At 41.0% G+C, this 18,057-nt stretch overlaps 1 protein-coding gene across 3 annotated transcripts; it reads right to left on the reverse strand.

Annotated features, from left to right (window-relative positions):
• Positions 1-2,688: 2,688 nt before the first annotated feature.
• Positions 2,689-12,554, reverse strand: LOC114917757 (centrosomal protein of 44 kDa-like). 3 transcript variants are annotated; one of them, XM_065954859.1, is made up of 8 exons: positions 11,794-12,554; positions 10,390-10,464; positions 10,078-10,248; positions 8,737-8,868; positions 8,553-8,651; positions 5,059-5,124; positions 3,095-3,132; positions 2,689-2,848 (listed from the first exon to the last, which is right to left on the reverse strand). In XM_065954859.1, the coding sequence occupies exons 3-8, from the start codon at positions 10,159-10,161 to the stop codon at positions 2,788-2,790; spliced, it is 480 nt and encodes a 159-aa protein (XP_065810931.1). In that variant the 5' UTR covers positions 10,162-10,248; positions 10,390-10,464; positions 11,794-12,554; the 3' UTR covers positions 2,689-2,787. The 3 variants fall into 3 exon arrangements, 2 of the variants coding, with proteins under 2 accessions (XP_065810931.1, XP_065810934.1); XR_010666421.1 differs by lacking the exon at positions 2,689-2,848 and adding an exon at positions 6,465-6,786 and having other exon boundaries at positions 3,094-3,132; positions 11,794-12,553; XM_065954862.1 differs by lacking the exons at positions 2,689-2,848; positions 3,095-3,132; positions 5,059-5,124 and adding an exon at positions 5,141-6,786 and having other exon boundaries at positions 11,794-12,553.
• Positions 12,555-18,057: the final 5,503 nt, after the last annotated feature.

Here is an 18,057-nt window from a genome sequence, read left to right on the forward strand (position 1 = left end):
ACATAGACGAACACAGCAGTTCATTACAATAAAACAAATGCAGTAGCTTACAACAGATAATATACAGAATGTGACGTGTCGTCAACAATGATGCATAATTATCAGTGGTTATAAAAGAAACATAACTATTTCTGAAACTATTTCTGCCCAGACCAAAGCTCTTACTTGGGGTAACTCCTGGTGATCGTTGCAAAGTTGGTTAGATCATCACTCTGTTGAATGTTAAATCAACAGATTCAGGCAGGTTTCCTTCGTGGCAGATGTAGGAGGAGGGTAGCGGGATTCAGATCTTCGACCAGAGCGCTGCTCTATAGGGTCTTCTGGTTGCAGGAGCCGAGTTCTTTATGTGTCCTTGTGGATTCAGGGATCAGTGGGCTTCCTTCAGCGCTCCTGTCCAGTTGCGTTCAATGACGTCTTACGAAAAATCAAAGGAAAGAAACTCTTCTTTTTGCTCGAACCTGATAGCATCTGATTGCGCCCAAAACTCCTAAAAATATGCAGTGGAAGTAGTCAGCTGAATCCTCTGATGCTTGAATTCAGCATGTGAAGAGCTACCTATACTGAGCAACCTCAGCTCTGGAGTTTAACCTATGTAAGTCATGGGCTAAGACCCCTTTGTTCAGTTCCCTCCAAAATACTCTAGTCAGGCTTGAGAACTGTGATACAGGCCTGAGTCGCTTGTCCCATGCACATGGCTGAGGCCCAACACTATTTAATCAGGGTAAAGGAAAGGGTTGACTTATAATTCTGCATTGACTCTACGTTGTAGTGGCCTATGCTGTCATGAACACTACATACTTGTGTGTTGGTGTGTCTGCATAGTTCTGCAATACTTCACCTACAAACGCCAGCTACCGGTTCCACCACATTGTCTGCTTGCAGGACACTGTGTATCGTCTCATGATGAACTTTGAATGCTCACACATCTCACACCCACACACATATTATTATTATTATTATTAGTGTGGATTATGCAACAAATAGATACTTTTATTAACATATGGTGATGAAAATGTCAAACCCTGTAGGAGAGTGTTGGAATAATTTTCCAGGACAACATGTGATTTTCCAGGGCATTTGACTTTTTCTCTGATTTTCCAGTACTGGAAAATTAGTCAACTGTTTTCCAGGTTTTCCAGGACGGGTGGGAACCCTTCCCTTAGTTTTGTGTTTCATGCAGACACTTTCTTTGAGACAAACGGGGGGAAAGGTGTGTAATCACCTCCCTCTTCTATGCTCAGAGTATAAATATCACCATCTTGGTGCATCTTGTGCTGGTTGGGTTAAAGAGGTTTTTGTATTGTCTTTTTTTCTGTTTGGATTCCTTTTGCTTTGTTCTTTTTATGCATTTGCTGTACATCAAAGCACTTTGTAAACGTGTGTTTTTTAGAGGTGCTATAGATATTAAGTTATTATTATTATTAGAAGAACATAGAGAAGGTTTTTCTTCTCTCTCCCCTCTTAGCTTGCAAGAGGAATGAACTTCCAAACCTTCCCAGGAAACAATGAGGCTTTACCCGTATCAGTCAATTATCTCTGAGGTGGAACTTCTTTTCAATTGCCACACCTTTACCAGAAACAAGAAAGGTTTCCTCATTCTTGGGAAATTATTTTAAGTGTAGGAATGTACACAGGGAGGGTTGTATTTGTTTGGGGTTGTTGGGTTTAAATATTAAGAACTCTACAGAATCACCCCGCCTCCGATTGTCAAACATTTGACCACTATTGTTTAACTGTAATCACAATAATTGCTGTGTGTCCAGAAAGCAGCATGTCTTGTTTTTAATGGTATGATTTGATTTGATTTGTTCATGTTAAGTAGCAGAATATGAATCATGGAGACTAATCAGGCATTTTATTAATCACCCTTCATGTTGTCGAAGCACAGAGTGTTTTAGTATTTAATCTGGAGAAAGTGTGTTGGAATTGTTTACATGTTTGTATCTGTGTGGCTCGTGTAGCCATCTCACCTTTAATGATTATATTTCTGTACGTTTGGTCTTTTTTCAAAGCAGGTTACCAACTATGCGTGTGTAAAAAAGCTTACTTCGTTTATATATTTTCTAAATGCCCTGATTGTGTAGTTTAACTTCTGCAACAACTGAATGGTTTTTCTTCATCTGAGGTAGAAACTGTTGCTCTCGCTCAGATTTGAATCTTAAAAGTTTGTAATCAGAACATACCTGAACATGTTCCCATGATTAGGTTTGTATACAGTCAGTATAAGTAAAGAGATACATGAAGGTGAGGTACCTGTGTGTCTCTAAGTTCTGATTGAGTTTCCAGAAGAACGACTCTGCTCATCAGGTTCTCCCAGCTCTCTCTGGAGATGATCACCACGCCACCTTCACTCAATGTTTGCTCACTCATTTTATAGACTGAGAAATAGGACCATGTGTAGGTACAAATGCCACTGAAGAGGTGTCCATGGAGCTGGGATTGACTTAAATCAGATTGCTCAACCTGTCGCAGATGATTGTCAAGTAATATCCTCTCAGTTTAAAAGCATCACAAAGACTTGTACGCTGGATGGCCTAGTGGTTATGTCACATGCCCTCGTCGCAGTGGCTGTTTGTTCAAATCCGTACCTTGGCCCATTGCTGCATGTCATCCCCCCACTCTCTTCTCCCAACATTTTCCTGTCTTCCTGTCACAGCAAAAACAATATTTGTTCTTTAGAAGTTAGAATCACGTTTGTCCAGTTTATTACCAAGTTTATAATCATAAAACACCAAAAACAGGCGGATGGATACATTTACAATGGATACAATGATTATTTATATTAGATTATTTGCAGTCTGTTGTAGAGGATTCAGAGTTCTTCAGCAGGCTGGAGGTGCTCTTCATCCTACACACACACACACACACACACACACACACACACACACACACACACACACACACACACACACACACACACACACACACACACACCTTGTGTCAGAAACTATATGGACAACTTTATAAACCTGTTTTTTTGTGATATCATGATTTATTTATTTTTGTATTATTGATTTTCTCCTCATCCAGAGGCTCTCCCTGAGGTTTTGTAGAAAAGAAAAGACTAAGTATGTAGAAATTAAAAGGAACGTACATGTTTGTTATCCTCTCCAGCCTCTGTTTCAGATCCTCCTGGATATTAACAGACAACAAAAGAAAGGAGGTTAAAACATTAAACTCCCAAACTTAGCATTTTCAATGTGGACTATAGAAAGTTTCACCGCGGTTAAATAAAAAGCCTCAAAGTGTTACACACGCAAAGATAACACGTTTCCTTTCTTAACAATTGGTTACATAAATCAGACACATTTATCTGTTAGTCCAATAGTCAAACACAGCGTTATGTGTTACAGAAAAAAAACACAAGCTCAAGTTTGTTTCATGATGAATCATGATAATAACATTTGTATAATCTGTTTGAAGAAGATGTAGCCGTTATCAGCAGCCACGTAACCTTCATAATTATACATTTAGATGTGTTATAAAGCATACTCTTTGATATTAGCTATAGAAGGTGTTATTTAAAGACACCAATTTCTTTTCCTACTTTATTAATATGTCTTATTAAGAATGCTGACTGTAGAACATGTTTTTGTTCACCTACAGGCTGGGATTAATTGAGGATGTTCCCAGGTGGTGTGATTTTCATCTCAACATGAATCTGATAGAAATGTTTGTCTAAATATATGACGTGAACCTACATCAACGTGGATCTGATAGAAATAATATCGAAATGAATGTATGGTGACGTATATATGTTTGGATTCTTATTCTTAATCTTATTGAGTAAACTCGGTTTAGTTTGAACAATTGTCCTCCGGTCAGAATGGGAGTCACCCGTGGGCGGCACCCCTCTTTGCCTGCAGACCCCCCTCCTCTCAGCCAGCAGATAAGAGTTCACACTGAGCTCAGATCTTTGGGTTCTTTTTAGTTTTGGTTTCTTGAAGTTTAGAGCTTCAGCGCTTGCTCGCTTCTCTTCGGACTTCGGTCCGAATCACTTCTTTTAAGTTTGTGCCGTAGAGACGAGTCTCTGCCGAACTTTCTTTTTCACGCACAATTTTTGGAACATCAATTCTTTCTGGCTCAAGCAAGGTTTTTGAACTTTCTTCTCCAAAGTCTTTGCTCTTCAATTTTGAAAGCCAATTCCTTAATTTGGATTCATCAAGATGGCCATCCGGTTAATCTGAATTGGAAATTGACGTATCAAAAGACTCTTTCATATTTTTCCTGTTGGATCCTCTTGGAGCTTCTGAGACGACAGCTGAACCGACGTACAATCTCCATCCCAGCTGCACACTCCGACCAAGGTGTCAAGGCATCTAATCTGGCCCGTGGACCTCTCTGGGCCTGAAAAGAACCGCTTGCCAGAGACTGAAGCGTGGGACCAGCCGGCGGAGTTCAATTGAACACATCTCACAGTAAGACTGCTGGTGGCAAGGGGTGTTGGAAGATTGAGTCTTGAGTTGTGTCTATTCAGAGCCCTCCTTTAAATCCAAATAGAATCCCAAAATTCCTTTATCAACTTTTTCTTTTTGACCATTTTCTGATTAAGTCATTCAAACAATACCGTGTCTTATCTCATTACTAAATATATAATGTCACCATACATTATAATTGCATTATCCTGATCATAATAATCATATTCTTTATCTGTTTCATCTATACATTATTGTTTACCCCTTTTTATATTAAATTTTACACATAAAATTCAGGACTTTGTGTGTTTTCTGGTTTAACATTTCCAGAACTTACTTCTTTCAAGATATGAAACTGACTGATTAATTAATTAACTTATACCATTAAAGTTAATTTCTTCCTTTAACAGGAAGTGGTGCCCCTTCTTAAATCCGGGTTAAATAAAGATATAACATCATAATCATTTAATTACGCTACAAAGAAGACAAAATCAGAAGCTTGAACAAATACTGAATGACATTTGATAATTTAGTAAGCATGATTAATCTGACATAGCAAACTTACTGCCAAATTTGCATGTTGTTGATCGGACAGGATGTCATGAAATGATTGGACAGTCGGAGAGCAGAGTGTTCAGCTCACCTTTGAGGCATCAGACATGTTGGAGAAGGCAGAGGACGAGGACGCACACGGCGGTGGGACACTGAGCTGAGAGAGACAGGACAGAAACAGAGATCAGTCTGAGAAATGGATCAGTGCTAGAATAATCTTCACTACATTTGTAACATTTGACGTTTCTACATATAATCTGAGTTTACAGCTGGGTATGTGTGATGAAGAAGCTCCTCCATGTTTCTCTGTTCCTCACTAACATGTACTTTTCATTAAACTGGGTTTGTCCCATTCAGGGCAGAAATGGCGTTTTGTTATTAGCTCGATGTGACGTCTCTTTCTAACAAACAGGAGGTGAGCTGAATGTACTGTGGGTGGTGCTGCAGTGGGCCAGAGGGGATTTAGAGTTTTCATTTTCACTTTTGATTTCTCCCTCTGAAAACAGAATACTAATGACAAATTCTCAAAAATAGAAACAAGAAGGTCAGGACATCTTTTCAGACAAACCTAGAGGGAATCTTCTGGAGACTATTGTTGGGGTTGTATCAAGTCAACTTTGGTTATATTCTTTAATAATTATACTTAATTATTAATAATATAAATAAAATATCATTAAACTATGTTTAATCTCGTTTTGGGGCACCAACCTGTAATCAGGTAAATATAACCAAAATATCACTCAAATCAGTCTCAAATTAGTTATTTAATTACTAATATTATTAATAATGAATAACTATATTTAATAAATTGAAGGCGTGAAATCCGTACACAAAGCCTTCACACCCAGCTTATATCACAATGCAAATACACCAGTAATCACAAACAACTGCTCTCTTAAATTATAACAGAATTTATTTAAACAAAGCAACATCAACCCAAAATCAACGAACTCAATTAAACAAATAACTATTATAAACTAATCTAAGCAACAAACATTATCAAGCAAAGGCTTGTGGATGAGGTGTAAATGTGTGTGTGTGCAGATGAGTATGTATGTAGATGTGAGAGAGAGAGAGAGAGAGAGAGAGAGAACAAGATGGTGGAGAGAGACAATGCACCATGTGGCTTCGTCACATGGTGACAAAAATGGTGGACAACAAAGGAAGCCATGTGGCTACCTTTTGAAATAGTTTGAGCTCTCTGAGCTGAGTTCAGTAACTGTTACTTAAACACCAGAAAGCCAGTGGCCGGACTTTGATTCAACGGCGGGTACACTGGTCTTTCTGATTGTGAAAGCCGTTGACTGAAGGTAAACTAGCATAGCATTAAACACATAGACGAACACAGCAGTTCATTACAATAAAACAAATGCAGTAGCTTACAACAGATAATATACAGAATGTGACGTGTCGTCAACAATGATGCATAATTATCAGTGGTTATAAAAGAAACATAACTATTTCTGAAACTATTTCTGCCCAGACCAAAGCTCTTACTTGGGGTAACTCCTGGTGATCGTTGCAAAGTTGGTTAGATCGTCACTCTGTTGAATGTTAAATCAACAGATTCAGGCAGGTTTCCTTCGTGGCAGATGTAGGAGGAGGGTAGCGGGATTCAGATCTTCGACCAGAGCGCTGCTCTATAGGGTCTTCTGGTTGCAGGAGCCGAGTTCTTTATGTGTCCTTGTGGATTCAGGGATCAGTGGGCTTCCTTCAGCCCTCCTGTCCAGTTGCGTTCAATGACGTCTTACGAAAAATCAAAGGAAAGAAACTCTTCTTTTTGCTCGAACCTGATAGCATCTGATTGCGCCCAAAACTCCTAAAAATATGCAGTGGAAGTAGTCAGCTGAATCCTCTGATGCTTGAATTCAGCATGTGAAGAGCTACCTATACTGAGCAACCTCAGCTCTGGAGTTTAACCTATGTAAGTCATGGGCTAAGACCCCTTTGTTCAGTTCCCTCCAAAATACTCTAGTCAGGCTTGAGAACTGTGATACAGGCCTGAGTCGCTTGTCCCATGCACATGGCTGAGGCCCAACACTATTTAATCAGGGTAAAGGAAAGGGTTGACTTATAATTCTGCATTGACTCTACGTTGTAGTGGCCTATGCTGTCATGAACACTACATACTTGTGTGTTGGTGTGTCTGCATAGTTCTGCAATACTTCACCTACAAACGCCAGCTACCGGTTCCACCACATTGTCTGCTTGCAGGACACTGTGTATCGTCTCATGATGAACTTTGAATGCTCACACATCTCACACCCACACACATATTATTATTATTATTATTAGTGTGGATTATGCAACAAATAGATACTTTTATTAACGTATGGTGATGAAAATGTCAAACCCTGTAGGAGAGTGTTGGAATAATTTTCCAGGACAACATGTGATTTTCCAGGGCATTTGACTTTTTCTCTGATTTTCCAGTACTGGAAAATTAGTCAACTGTTTTCCAGGTTTTCCAGGACGGGTGGGAACCCTTCCCTTAGTTTTGTGTTTCATGCAGACACTTTCTTTGAGACAAACGGGGGGGAAGGTGTGTAATCACCTCCCTCTTCTCTGCTCAGAGTATAAATATCACCATCTTGGTGCATCTTGTGCTGGTTGGGTTAAAGAGGTTTTTGTATTGTCTTTTTTTCTGTTTGGATTCCTTTTGCTTTGTTCTTTTTATGCATTTGCTGTACATCAAAGCACTTTGTAAACGTGTGTTTTTTAGAGGTGCTATAGATATTAAGTTATTATTATTATTAGAAGAACATAGAGAAGGTTTTTCTTCTCTCTCCCCTCTTAGCTTGCAAGAGGAATGAACTTCCAAACCTTCCCAGGAAACAATGAGGCTTTACCCGTATCAGTCAATTATCTCTGAGGTGGAACTTCTTTTCAATTGCCACACCTTTACCAGAAACAAGAAAGGTTTCCTCATTCTTGGGAAATTATTTTAAGTGTAGGAATGTACACAGGGAGGGTTGTATTTGTTTGAGGTTGTTGGGTTTAAATATTAAGAACTCTACAGAATCACCCCGCCTCCGATTGTCAAACATTTGACCACTATTGTTTAATTGTAATAACAATAATTGCTGTGTGTCCAGAAAGCAGCATGTCTTGTTTTTAATGGTATGATTTGATTTGATTTGTTCATGTTAAGTAGCAGAATATGAATCATGGAGACTAATCAGGCATTTTATTAATCACCCTTCATGTTGTCGAAGCACAGAGTGTTTTAGTATTTAATCTGGAGAAAGTGTGTCGGAATTGTTTACATGTTTGTATCTGTGTGGCTCGTGTAGCCATCTCACCTTTAATGATTATATTTCTGTACGTTTGGTCTTTTTTCAAAGCAGGTTACCAACTATGCGTGTGTAAAAAAGCTTACTTCGTTTATATATTTGCTAAATGCCCTGATTGTGTAGTTTAACTTCTGCAACAACTGAATGGTTTTTCTTCATCTGAGGTAGAAACTGTTGCTCTCGCTCAGATTTGAATCTTAAAAGTTTGTAATCAGAACATACCTGAACATGTTCCCATGATTAGGTTTGTATACAGTCAGTATAAGTAAAGAGATACATGAAGGTGAGGTACCTGTGTGTCTCTAAGTTCTGATTGAGTTTCCAGAAGAACGACTCTGCTCATCAGGTTCTCCCAGCTCTCTCTGGAGATGATCACCACGTCACCTTCACTCTGTGAGAAACATTTCATAAAGAAGATTTCCTCTGCTGTCTGACTGATGAGGGAAATAACTGATGATAAAGAGTGAGTGCTGAACCTTATCTGTGTGTCTCCGTCTCTCCAGGTCTTCCAGGCGTCTCTCCAGGACTCTGATCCGGTCCAGTCCAGGCTGCAGACTCTGTAGCTGGGCCTCCAGAGCTGAGAGTCGTCCCTCTAGCTCTGAGTGAGACTGAGACACAGACCAGACTGATTTTACATCCAGAAGAGTAGTATGTAAATAAAAACAGAATGTGATGATATGCAAAACAGTAATGCCCCATATTTCACTGAAAATAGCTCAAAGACAACATTACAAATGTTGAAATGAAATATTTCACTGTTTTGGGAAAACGATATGCTCATTTTTAATGTGATGCCAGATCCATCCATCCATCCATTATCTATATCGCTTTTCCCTTTAATGGTCGCAGGGGGCTGGAGCCAATCCCAGTTGTCATTGGGGCGAGAGCAGGGAAATACTGAGGCTTTTTAGGTAGGGTAGAGTCACTTCTATCTGAACCATTTTGCTTGCCCGCTTTCATTGCTGCAACACCTGTTGGTTTGTTGTTTGCCTGGCAATCTGAGGGGCGCCCAAAACCGTTGTGTCGGGGTTCCTTAAAACCGCCTTCCTTCTCTGGTCCAAACAAATCCAGAGCATTCAGGACCAGAATCTAAAGTTAGGAGGAGGACATACTGGCTGCTGCATTGTTGTCAGAGAAGCCAGCACTTCAACACAGCATGTTTACTTAATGTCTGATCATATAGTAAGGTCACTTTATCATTTCATTCAGTTGATATTTAATATATTGCTCCTTAAAATATGGTTGGCTACCAGTCAAAGATGATCATCTCCTCCATGTTAATTTTTTAACCAAGAGGAACTAAACATCTTGTTTTATTGAAATCTTTTTGGATCCAAATATTTTAAGGTAATTCAATTTAATAACTAGAGATGGGCAGATGATACAAAAGCTCTAAAATCTTTCTTTCCACCCATTCTGTCTGGTTTTGAGTAAAATAGAGAAAATAAAAAATGTTTCATGACGTCTGGAGCTTTTAAAAATCACTGCTTTCCAAACAGCTTCATTCATTTTCACAATTTAGAAAGTTTAACAGCTAAGAAATCAGAGACACACCGATCCACTTTTTTGGGGGGATTTCACTTATATTTGACTTTGTTGTGTTATTTCTGTGCTGTCGTTTTGGAACAATCTGGCTCTAGAATTCTCTTTACAATAATGAAAGTGAAACGTTTTCTTAATTTATTAAAGTGCAGTGTGGTGCTGAGAACTGCTATACCTTTAACAGCCACCAGATGTCGCTGTGTTTGCAGAGATTGAGGTAATGAATAAGGCCTTCATCAGGCCCGTCACTGTATTTGCCTGATAGAGAGACTCACCTGAAGGCGGTCGCCCTCCTGCTCATCTTCCTCCTCCTCTTCCTCCTCCTCTTCCTCCTCATCTGCCTCCTCCTCTGTGATCATGTTTCCAGGAGAACTGGAGGAGAACCTTTCTGCATGAAAGATGGATTGATATTCTGTGTGATTCACTACGAGTGGCTGATCAGGCGCCTGAAAAACAAACACAAAGGCATTAAATTGAAGAAAATGAACTTAGCTCACTGATTAAGAAGTCTAATACACGACCTGTCTGACTCTTCTCACCTGATTAAAGCACTGATTTAAGAAAGCAACCTTCTACACTCCACTTACGATTAGTGTGGGCTGAACTTCTCCTCTGCCATCCGGCCTGCCCTCCTTGTTCTGGGCCGGACATCTGACTCTGGGCTACAAAAAAACAAGAAAACACACATGTTGAAAGGTTGGATCATGAAGGGGTAATGTCAAAGTGCCAGGTGGACAGAGAGGGGAGAAGGGAGGATAAAAACATAATGGATGGAGGGACGGATAAAGACACAATGAATACAGGATGAGGAGGCAGGTAGTGATAACGGAGAGATGAGCTGGTGATGAGGATGGAGCGAAACTGTTTTGTTTTTTTAACAGAAATGAAGTTAAGAAAAAGTAATTTACTTGTGACAGCAGCTAAATAAACACGTGCGATACCAGTCATCCTTGTACAGTTGTCTTTCAGAATATTGGTGATGTTTTGTCTGTATGTGTTTTTACCCTATGTATTTTATTTTGCTTGTCTTTTAAATGTTTTCTAATGGACTCCTGAGGCTGGCAATAGAGATGGTGATGATGATGATGATGATGAAACAGTGTGAAGGTTCAACTCGCAGTTGATCCCCTCAACAACAACACTTTAAGGCCCCCTTAAAGCTCCACCTAGCGTTTTATCGTACCAGAAAAGCGCTGGTTGTGCACTCGGGGGGCATTAGCACGAAGCATTTGTGCACTGAGAAGAAAAGCGCTGCACATCTGTCCATGGCAACAGTCATCTGACAACGGCAGCTGATTGACTGACACTGCTCTGTTTCTTTTTACTGTATGTTTTTTATTTCAGATTGTTTATTTCTCGATCAAACACAAAGAGGATGTGGGTACAAGACATGATCCGTAGGCGGTAAAACTACGGGGGGTATTATTTATTTGGTAAAAGAGTGCTGGTGACGTCAACAGCGCCTTTCTGAAAAGTTGAGGGATTCTCAACTTGAGCGCTCGGTGTGACCGCACGAAAAAGGAGAAGGGCGCTGTGCCTTTTCTCCAGGCGGCTGCTTTCTGCTGCGCACGCTGTCTGCTCATTGAAAACAACGCTAGGTGGACACGGGGCCTGACAAAAGTTAGTTACATAATAAACAAAGTAAATATTTACTGCCATATATGTTATTGCACATTTAAAAATGATGTGTAGAATACAAATATGACCCTTTTCTACATGACAGATACATTCCAGAAAAAATATCACTAAAATAATGGGTGCAATATTTAAATTTATACGTGGATTTCCTCTTTTCATTTTCTTTAATCCATTAATTTTGAACATTAAGTTCTATTATTATGTTTAAAGTACAATAGCAAAAATACAAACATGCAAAGACAGCAGATGTGATTCTTTGATCTCGGACTGTTGTTTCATACAGAAACAGGAAGTCCTCTGATGGTAGAGATCAAATAACAACTTTAATGAAGAAGAAGTGACATTATTCAAACCTTTTTCAGCTGGTTGTGTTTCTGCTGCACAAAGTTAATGACGTCACACACCACAGAGATTTTCCTCTGAGAGAAACCCCACTGCAGGAACTGCTGCTTGGTCAGGACGGGCTTATAGTGGAAGATATCTCTCAGCACCCACACACACACACACACACACACACACACACACACACACACACACACACACACACACACACACACACACACACACACACACACACACACACACACACACACACACACACACACACACACACGTTAACAACCACTACAGACTGCTAGATTTACAGTGAGGTAGAGAAACAGTGGAGGGTTTCAAGTTTGGGGAGTTCAGAAATGTATCCCCGCTTTATGCAAATGATGTTGTTCAGAGTTGGCTTCTTCAATCTGGGACCTCCAGCAGGCCTTGGGGCGGTTTGCAGCAGAGGCAGAAGAAGTCGGGATGAGGGTCAGCAACTCCAAGTCTGAGGCATTGGTTGTATGTCTGAAAAACATTGGATTGCTCCCACCGCGTGGGGAGTGAGCACCTGCCTCAGCTCAAGGAGTTGAAGTATCCTGGGGTCTTGTTCTCGAGGAAAGGAAAAAAGGATTGTGATACTGACAGTCAGATAGGGACAGCGTCAGCAGTATTGTGCCAGACCGTCGTTATGAAGAGGGAGCTGAGTCGAAAGGCAAAGCTTTCAATTTACCGGTTGATCTACATTTCAATCCTTACCTATAGTCATGAGCTATGGGTAGTGATGAAAGAATAAAATAGTGAATAAAAGTGGCTGAAATAAGTTTCCTCCAGAGGAGGGCTCAGCCTTAGAGGTAGGGTGAGGAGCTCAGATATCCGGAAGGAGCACAGAGAAGAGCTGCAGCTCCTTCGCATTGGAAGGGGCCAGTAAAGGTTGTTTTTCTTTTCATTGAACAATTCACAGAACCCAGGATATTCATAATCTGGGACAGCCTCATTCGCCGTGGGGAGAAGAGGGCAAGGGAGACCATCGGGACCAACCTTGGTCTGGATGCCCGGGTCCAGTGGGTTGGCTGGGGGTGGCATGGTCTGGAGGAACTTTCTCCCCTTCTTTCACCAGTGTCTTCAAGGAAGAGCTGTTCCAGATGTCCTGCTCATTCACTGCGGCGGGAATGACCTTGGCCGAGTGAAAGGTATCATGCTCGTCGCACGATCTCCATCGGCAGTTCCCCCAGATGAGGATCATCTTCTCGGCCATCATCTAGAGGAGCCGGTGGAGATCTTGCAGCCCGAAGAAAATGAACGAAGCCCGTCTCTTTGTGAACAGTGTGATGGCTTCCATTATTTCATCTGTTGATAGATGCATTGTGCATCATCCTCAGATAAAGTTTAGGGATCTTGGCCTTTTTTTGAGAAATGTTATATTTTTAAATAATATCACCCTTTGTTTGAAAGACCAAATCCAGTAGGATGGTGCTGGATGTGGTTTTTCAAACAAAATCTTTGCAGGGAAAAAAAAAAACAAGATTTACCTTTACTTTAAGAGTTTGATGTTCAATCATTCTATTGTTTAAATATTTATCTACGCAAGTTTGTGTTCTTTTTAGCAAACAAGGGTAGTCATCACACTGTTCAGGTCTGTCACAGCTCTTCCTCCCACTCTCTCTTTTCTCTCCCCTTTCTTTTACCCCCCCCCCCCCAAACTCTGCTGTACCCCAGCCATTCCACCTGATGGTATCCCTTACTCTTTTCTCCCCATGGCGAACCCCTTTGGACTGTGGAAGGAAGCCCTCACAGAAACAAAAATAGTTATTACTTAGTTTATTATTATACTTACTGCTATACTTGTACCTCAAACCTATTCTAGTTCTATCATGCAGCTCAAGGGGTTCTGGTTGTATTACCAGTATTACTCCAGGTACGGCTGATCCTGATTCAGTACTTAATTGGCAAGTTGCACTATGAAACCAGTAGGGGGCATCAGGTAATCAATAACCTGCAAAACAGGTACATATGTCTATATTTCACGGTTTAATCCTTTTGGGTTACTTTGAACAAACCGCCCCAGATTCTGAACTTTCCTGTCCTTTATATTAAAAATAAAATTAATATCTGAAGACCCTTATTTGTAGTATTACGGACAAGTGGCAATGAATGAAGCCAATGTGGAAGTGCAAAATCCTGCAGTTTGTCGAGTGTCCGCCTGAGGCTGGCTTCAGGAATACAGGAAGTCAAATACACACCATGTTCAAAATAGGCTGTTTCAGAGTAGAAATAACAAGTTTGTGCAGAGGCCTCAGGGCAGGCAGCCTGGGTTGCAATATGACATGTGGTTCCTGTGTGTTGTTCCCCGCTCTGTCCACGGCCCTGTCTCTCTAATGAAGGCATAAAAACAGCACAAAAATGAATGTTTAACAAATAAATATAAAAGATCATGAATTGAAATAAATAATGTGTGTGCTTTCCTTCACAACACAACATTTATACACAGGCCGCCCACTCACCACAACAAGGTGCAGGCCATGAGGACACAGGACAAGACATACTTGGAAAACAAAACAAACTCAGACAGGACACATGCAAATACAATGAAAAACATATTTGGACACAACAAATGCAGAACTTTGTCCTGAATAGAACTATAAATGTACAATATTTACATAATATTTTTTTTTTTTATTTTATTTTTTATTTTTTTTTTATTTTACATGTATTGAATTCAAGTACTTACAAACTCTAAACTGTAAAGTGCAAACCTACAAAACCTATTTTTTCTCTCTGTGTAGAACAAAGGGGATATTTTTTTTTAAACTTAGATAAACTCTAAAGTGCAAACATGCCAACAGACTTTGCTGAGAACAATTTGTGAACTTATTTACATAGAACCGCAGTAAAAAGTTCATTTACAATTATATTTAAGAGGAAGCCAGCGCAGGTATCCCTCCTCACTAAAGACATACCTCTTGTGTTACTTCGGGGAAACAAGCGGAAGCGAATACGAAGGAAAAGAGGATCAAGAGGAGGGATATGTAACAGGCTAAGGAGGAGAGGCAGCCGGCTACCTTTACCTGCCATAACCCTATCCAACGTGCGATCGCTACGGAATAAGGCTGAGGAACTCTCCACTCTCGTCAGGTTCGATCTGGATTATCGGCAAACCAGCCTTTTCTGTTTCACAGAGACATGGCTGACTGGGGATGCGGACTTACCTCTAGATGGCTTTAACATCATTCGCTTTGACAGAGATGTGTCGAAAACGCGGAAGACGATTGGGGGCGGGCTCTGCATGGCTGTCAACTGCAAATGGGCAACACACTTCACGGTAAGGGAAACTGAGTGCTGTAAACACTACGAAATAATGACTGTGTCCTTCAGACCACACTATTTACCCAGAGAGTTCTCCCAGATTACTGTCGTTTTAGTGTCTGTACCAGGGCCGGATTTCAACCTCGCTGTTGAGCACATATCTGATTGTTATAACAGAGCTGTCAATCAGACTGGAGAGCAGCCAGTGTTTGTACTGGGGGACTTTAACAGGTGTGACATCACCACACATCTGCCCAATATGGAGCAATACGTCACAACTCCCACCAGAATGCAAAACATACTGGACTTGTGCTATGGCAATATCCCTGATGCATACATTTCAAAACCACGCCCACCTCTCGGCCGCTCTGACCACAACGTCATCTTGTTACTGCCAAGATACGGATCGCAACTGAAAACAGGAAAACCCATCACAAAAAATATCAGAGTCTGGAATAAAGAAGCAACTGAATCACTAAAAGGTTGTTTTGAACTGACTGACTGGGATTTGTTTTTTAATGACTGTGGCAGTGATCCTAACATGTTGACAGATGTATTTACCTCTTACATTACATTCTGTGAGGACACTGTCACTACAACCAAACAAATAACCATTCATCCAAACAACAAAAAATGGGTTACAAGGGACATGAAAATCTGCCTGGTCCAGAAGAAAATGGCCTAAGAGACAATCTTAGGGTAAAGGAACTAGAGAAAGAGTTCATAAGGATGTCTAGGCTGGCTAAGATCAACTACAAAAAAAGTGGAACAGAAATTAACCTCTGGAAATGCAAGGGAGGCGTGGCAGGGTTTAAACACTATGATGGGAAGAGACCCTAAACCTGCACTGGTTAACTGCCCAGACTCTAGCTCCTTTGCAGAAGAACTCAACATCTTCTTCACCCGTTTTAACAGCAGCAGCAACACACCAACCAACTGGATCTGCCCCAACCTCTAGTTCCCCCCACCAAGCCCTCACTATTAATGAACAACTGGTTACCTCCATCCTGCACAGAGTCAACCCACACAAGGCCTCTGGCCCTGACAGGCTTAGAGGTAGGGTGCTCAAGGAATGCTCCACCCAGCTAGGTGGGATTCTCACCAGACTGTTTCAGCACCTTTTGGATTCTGGGTGTGTCCCCAACCAGTGGAAGGAATCCACTATAATCCCAATCCCAAAAAAGACACATGCTAAGGACCTTAAGGACTACAGACCGGTGGCCCTGACCTCTGTGTTGTGTAAATGTATGGAGAGAGTAGTGTGTGACCATCTGTCTAAAATGTTGTCTAACAAACTTCATCCCCTACAATTTGCCTATAAAGCAAAACGTGGTGTAGAGAATGCAAGTCTCACACTTTTAGACATTGTCACCAAACACCTTGACTCTGCACATCCCCACACTAGGATTTTATTCATGGACTTCTCCTCTGCTTTCAATACTGTACACACAGACACTGTTGCGCCGCCTCTGGGATGTCCCCTTAATGTCCACCCTACACTGGTTTTATGGATTAAGAGTTTTTTACATGAAAGACCACAACAGGTCTTTTTAAATGGTTTTAATTCCAGTAAATTGGTTTTAAACACAGGTCTTCCCCAGGGTTGTGTTTTATCTCCCATTCTCTTCTCGGTCTACACAAACAACATCTCCTGCAACAGTGAAGGAATGACACTTTTTAAGTATGCAGATGACATGGTCCTGGTTGCGCAACTGACTGACACCACTGCCCTGACTCAATACCAGCAGGCAGTCAACAACCTGGTCCAGACAATTGGAGAAGACTCACCGGACCTCAACATCACAAAGACTAAGGAGCTGTGGGTGCGGAGGAAAATCACCATCACCTCTCTTCCAACCACTCACAATCCAGGGTCAGCTTGTAGAGCAGGTTCTTTCTTTTAAATATCTGGGAACAGATATCTGCCTCTCCTTTTCACAGCATGCTGACTCTGTCTACAAAAAATCACAACAGAGACTCCACCTGATGAGGAAACTAAGGACTTTTAATGTCAGCAAACATATTTTAACTCTGGTTTACCAATCACTTATTGAATTCAATTCAATTCAATTCAATTCAAAAAACTTTATTTGTCCCCAGGGGGCAATTCAAAGGCACACAGAGCAGTAAATTAACAACAGTGCAAGTACGAAACATTTTAACCTAAATATAAAGTGTCAATTTAAATACAACTTAAAGCTTAAACTTAACTTAAAATACAAAATATAAAAAGAGTAGATATAAGTGGACAGTGATCGGACTAACAGATGTAAACAGATGTCATCAGAACTATGTGCAGTAGTGACCAGATGTAAACAGAACTATGTGCAGTAAACGAGAAATAAATATATATATACAGAGCTATGTGCAAGTAGGCTAAATACTAGATACTAAACAATAAGTTAATAAGGTGCTGCTGACATTTCCTGAGAATCTCCTCAGTGTTGGAGGAGAATTTCAGCAGGCTGTCGAAGATGGTACCCAGGTACTTATACTCCTCTATTAGTTCGACAGGATTCCTATGGATTGTGGTGATTGCAGCTGCAGCCAGTTCCCTCTGCTTGTTGGAGAAGGTCACCACCATGTCTTTGGTCTTGCTCACGTTCAGTTCGAGGCAGGAGCTGTCACACCACTCCACAAACTCCTGAAGAACTGAAGCAGAGACAGGAGAACTGTGTCGTCCGCGTACTTCACCAGGTGACAGTTTGGCTGTGTGGTTCTGCAGTCATCGGTGTAGAGGATGAAGAGCAGAGGTGAGAGCATGCAGCCCTGAGGGGAGCCAGTTGAGGTGTGTTGGAGGTTGGAGAAGGTGTTGTTGACCAGAACTCTCTGTGATCTGTTGGTCAGAAAGTCCAAAAACCACAGGATAAGCTGGTCGTTCAGATGGAAGCAAGTTGAAAGTTTGTCAGCCAGGATGTGAGGCTGCAGGGTGTTGAATGCAGAGGAGAAGTCTGCAAACAGGAGTCTGGCTGAGGTGTTGGGGTGCTCCAGGTGTTTGT

This window comes from Labrus bergylta, chromosome 1 (assembly GCF_963930695.1).
Source record: "Labrus bergylta chromosome 1, fLabBer1.1, whole genome shotgun sequence".
NCBI classification, from domain to species: domain Eukaryota; kingdom Metazoa; phylum Chordata; class Actinopteri; order Labriformes; family Labridae; genus Labrus; species Labrus bergylta.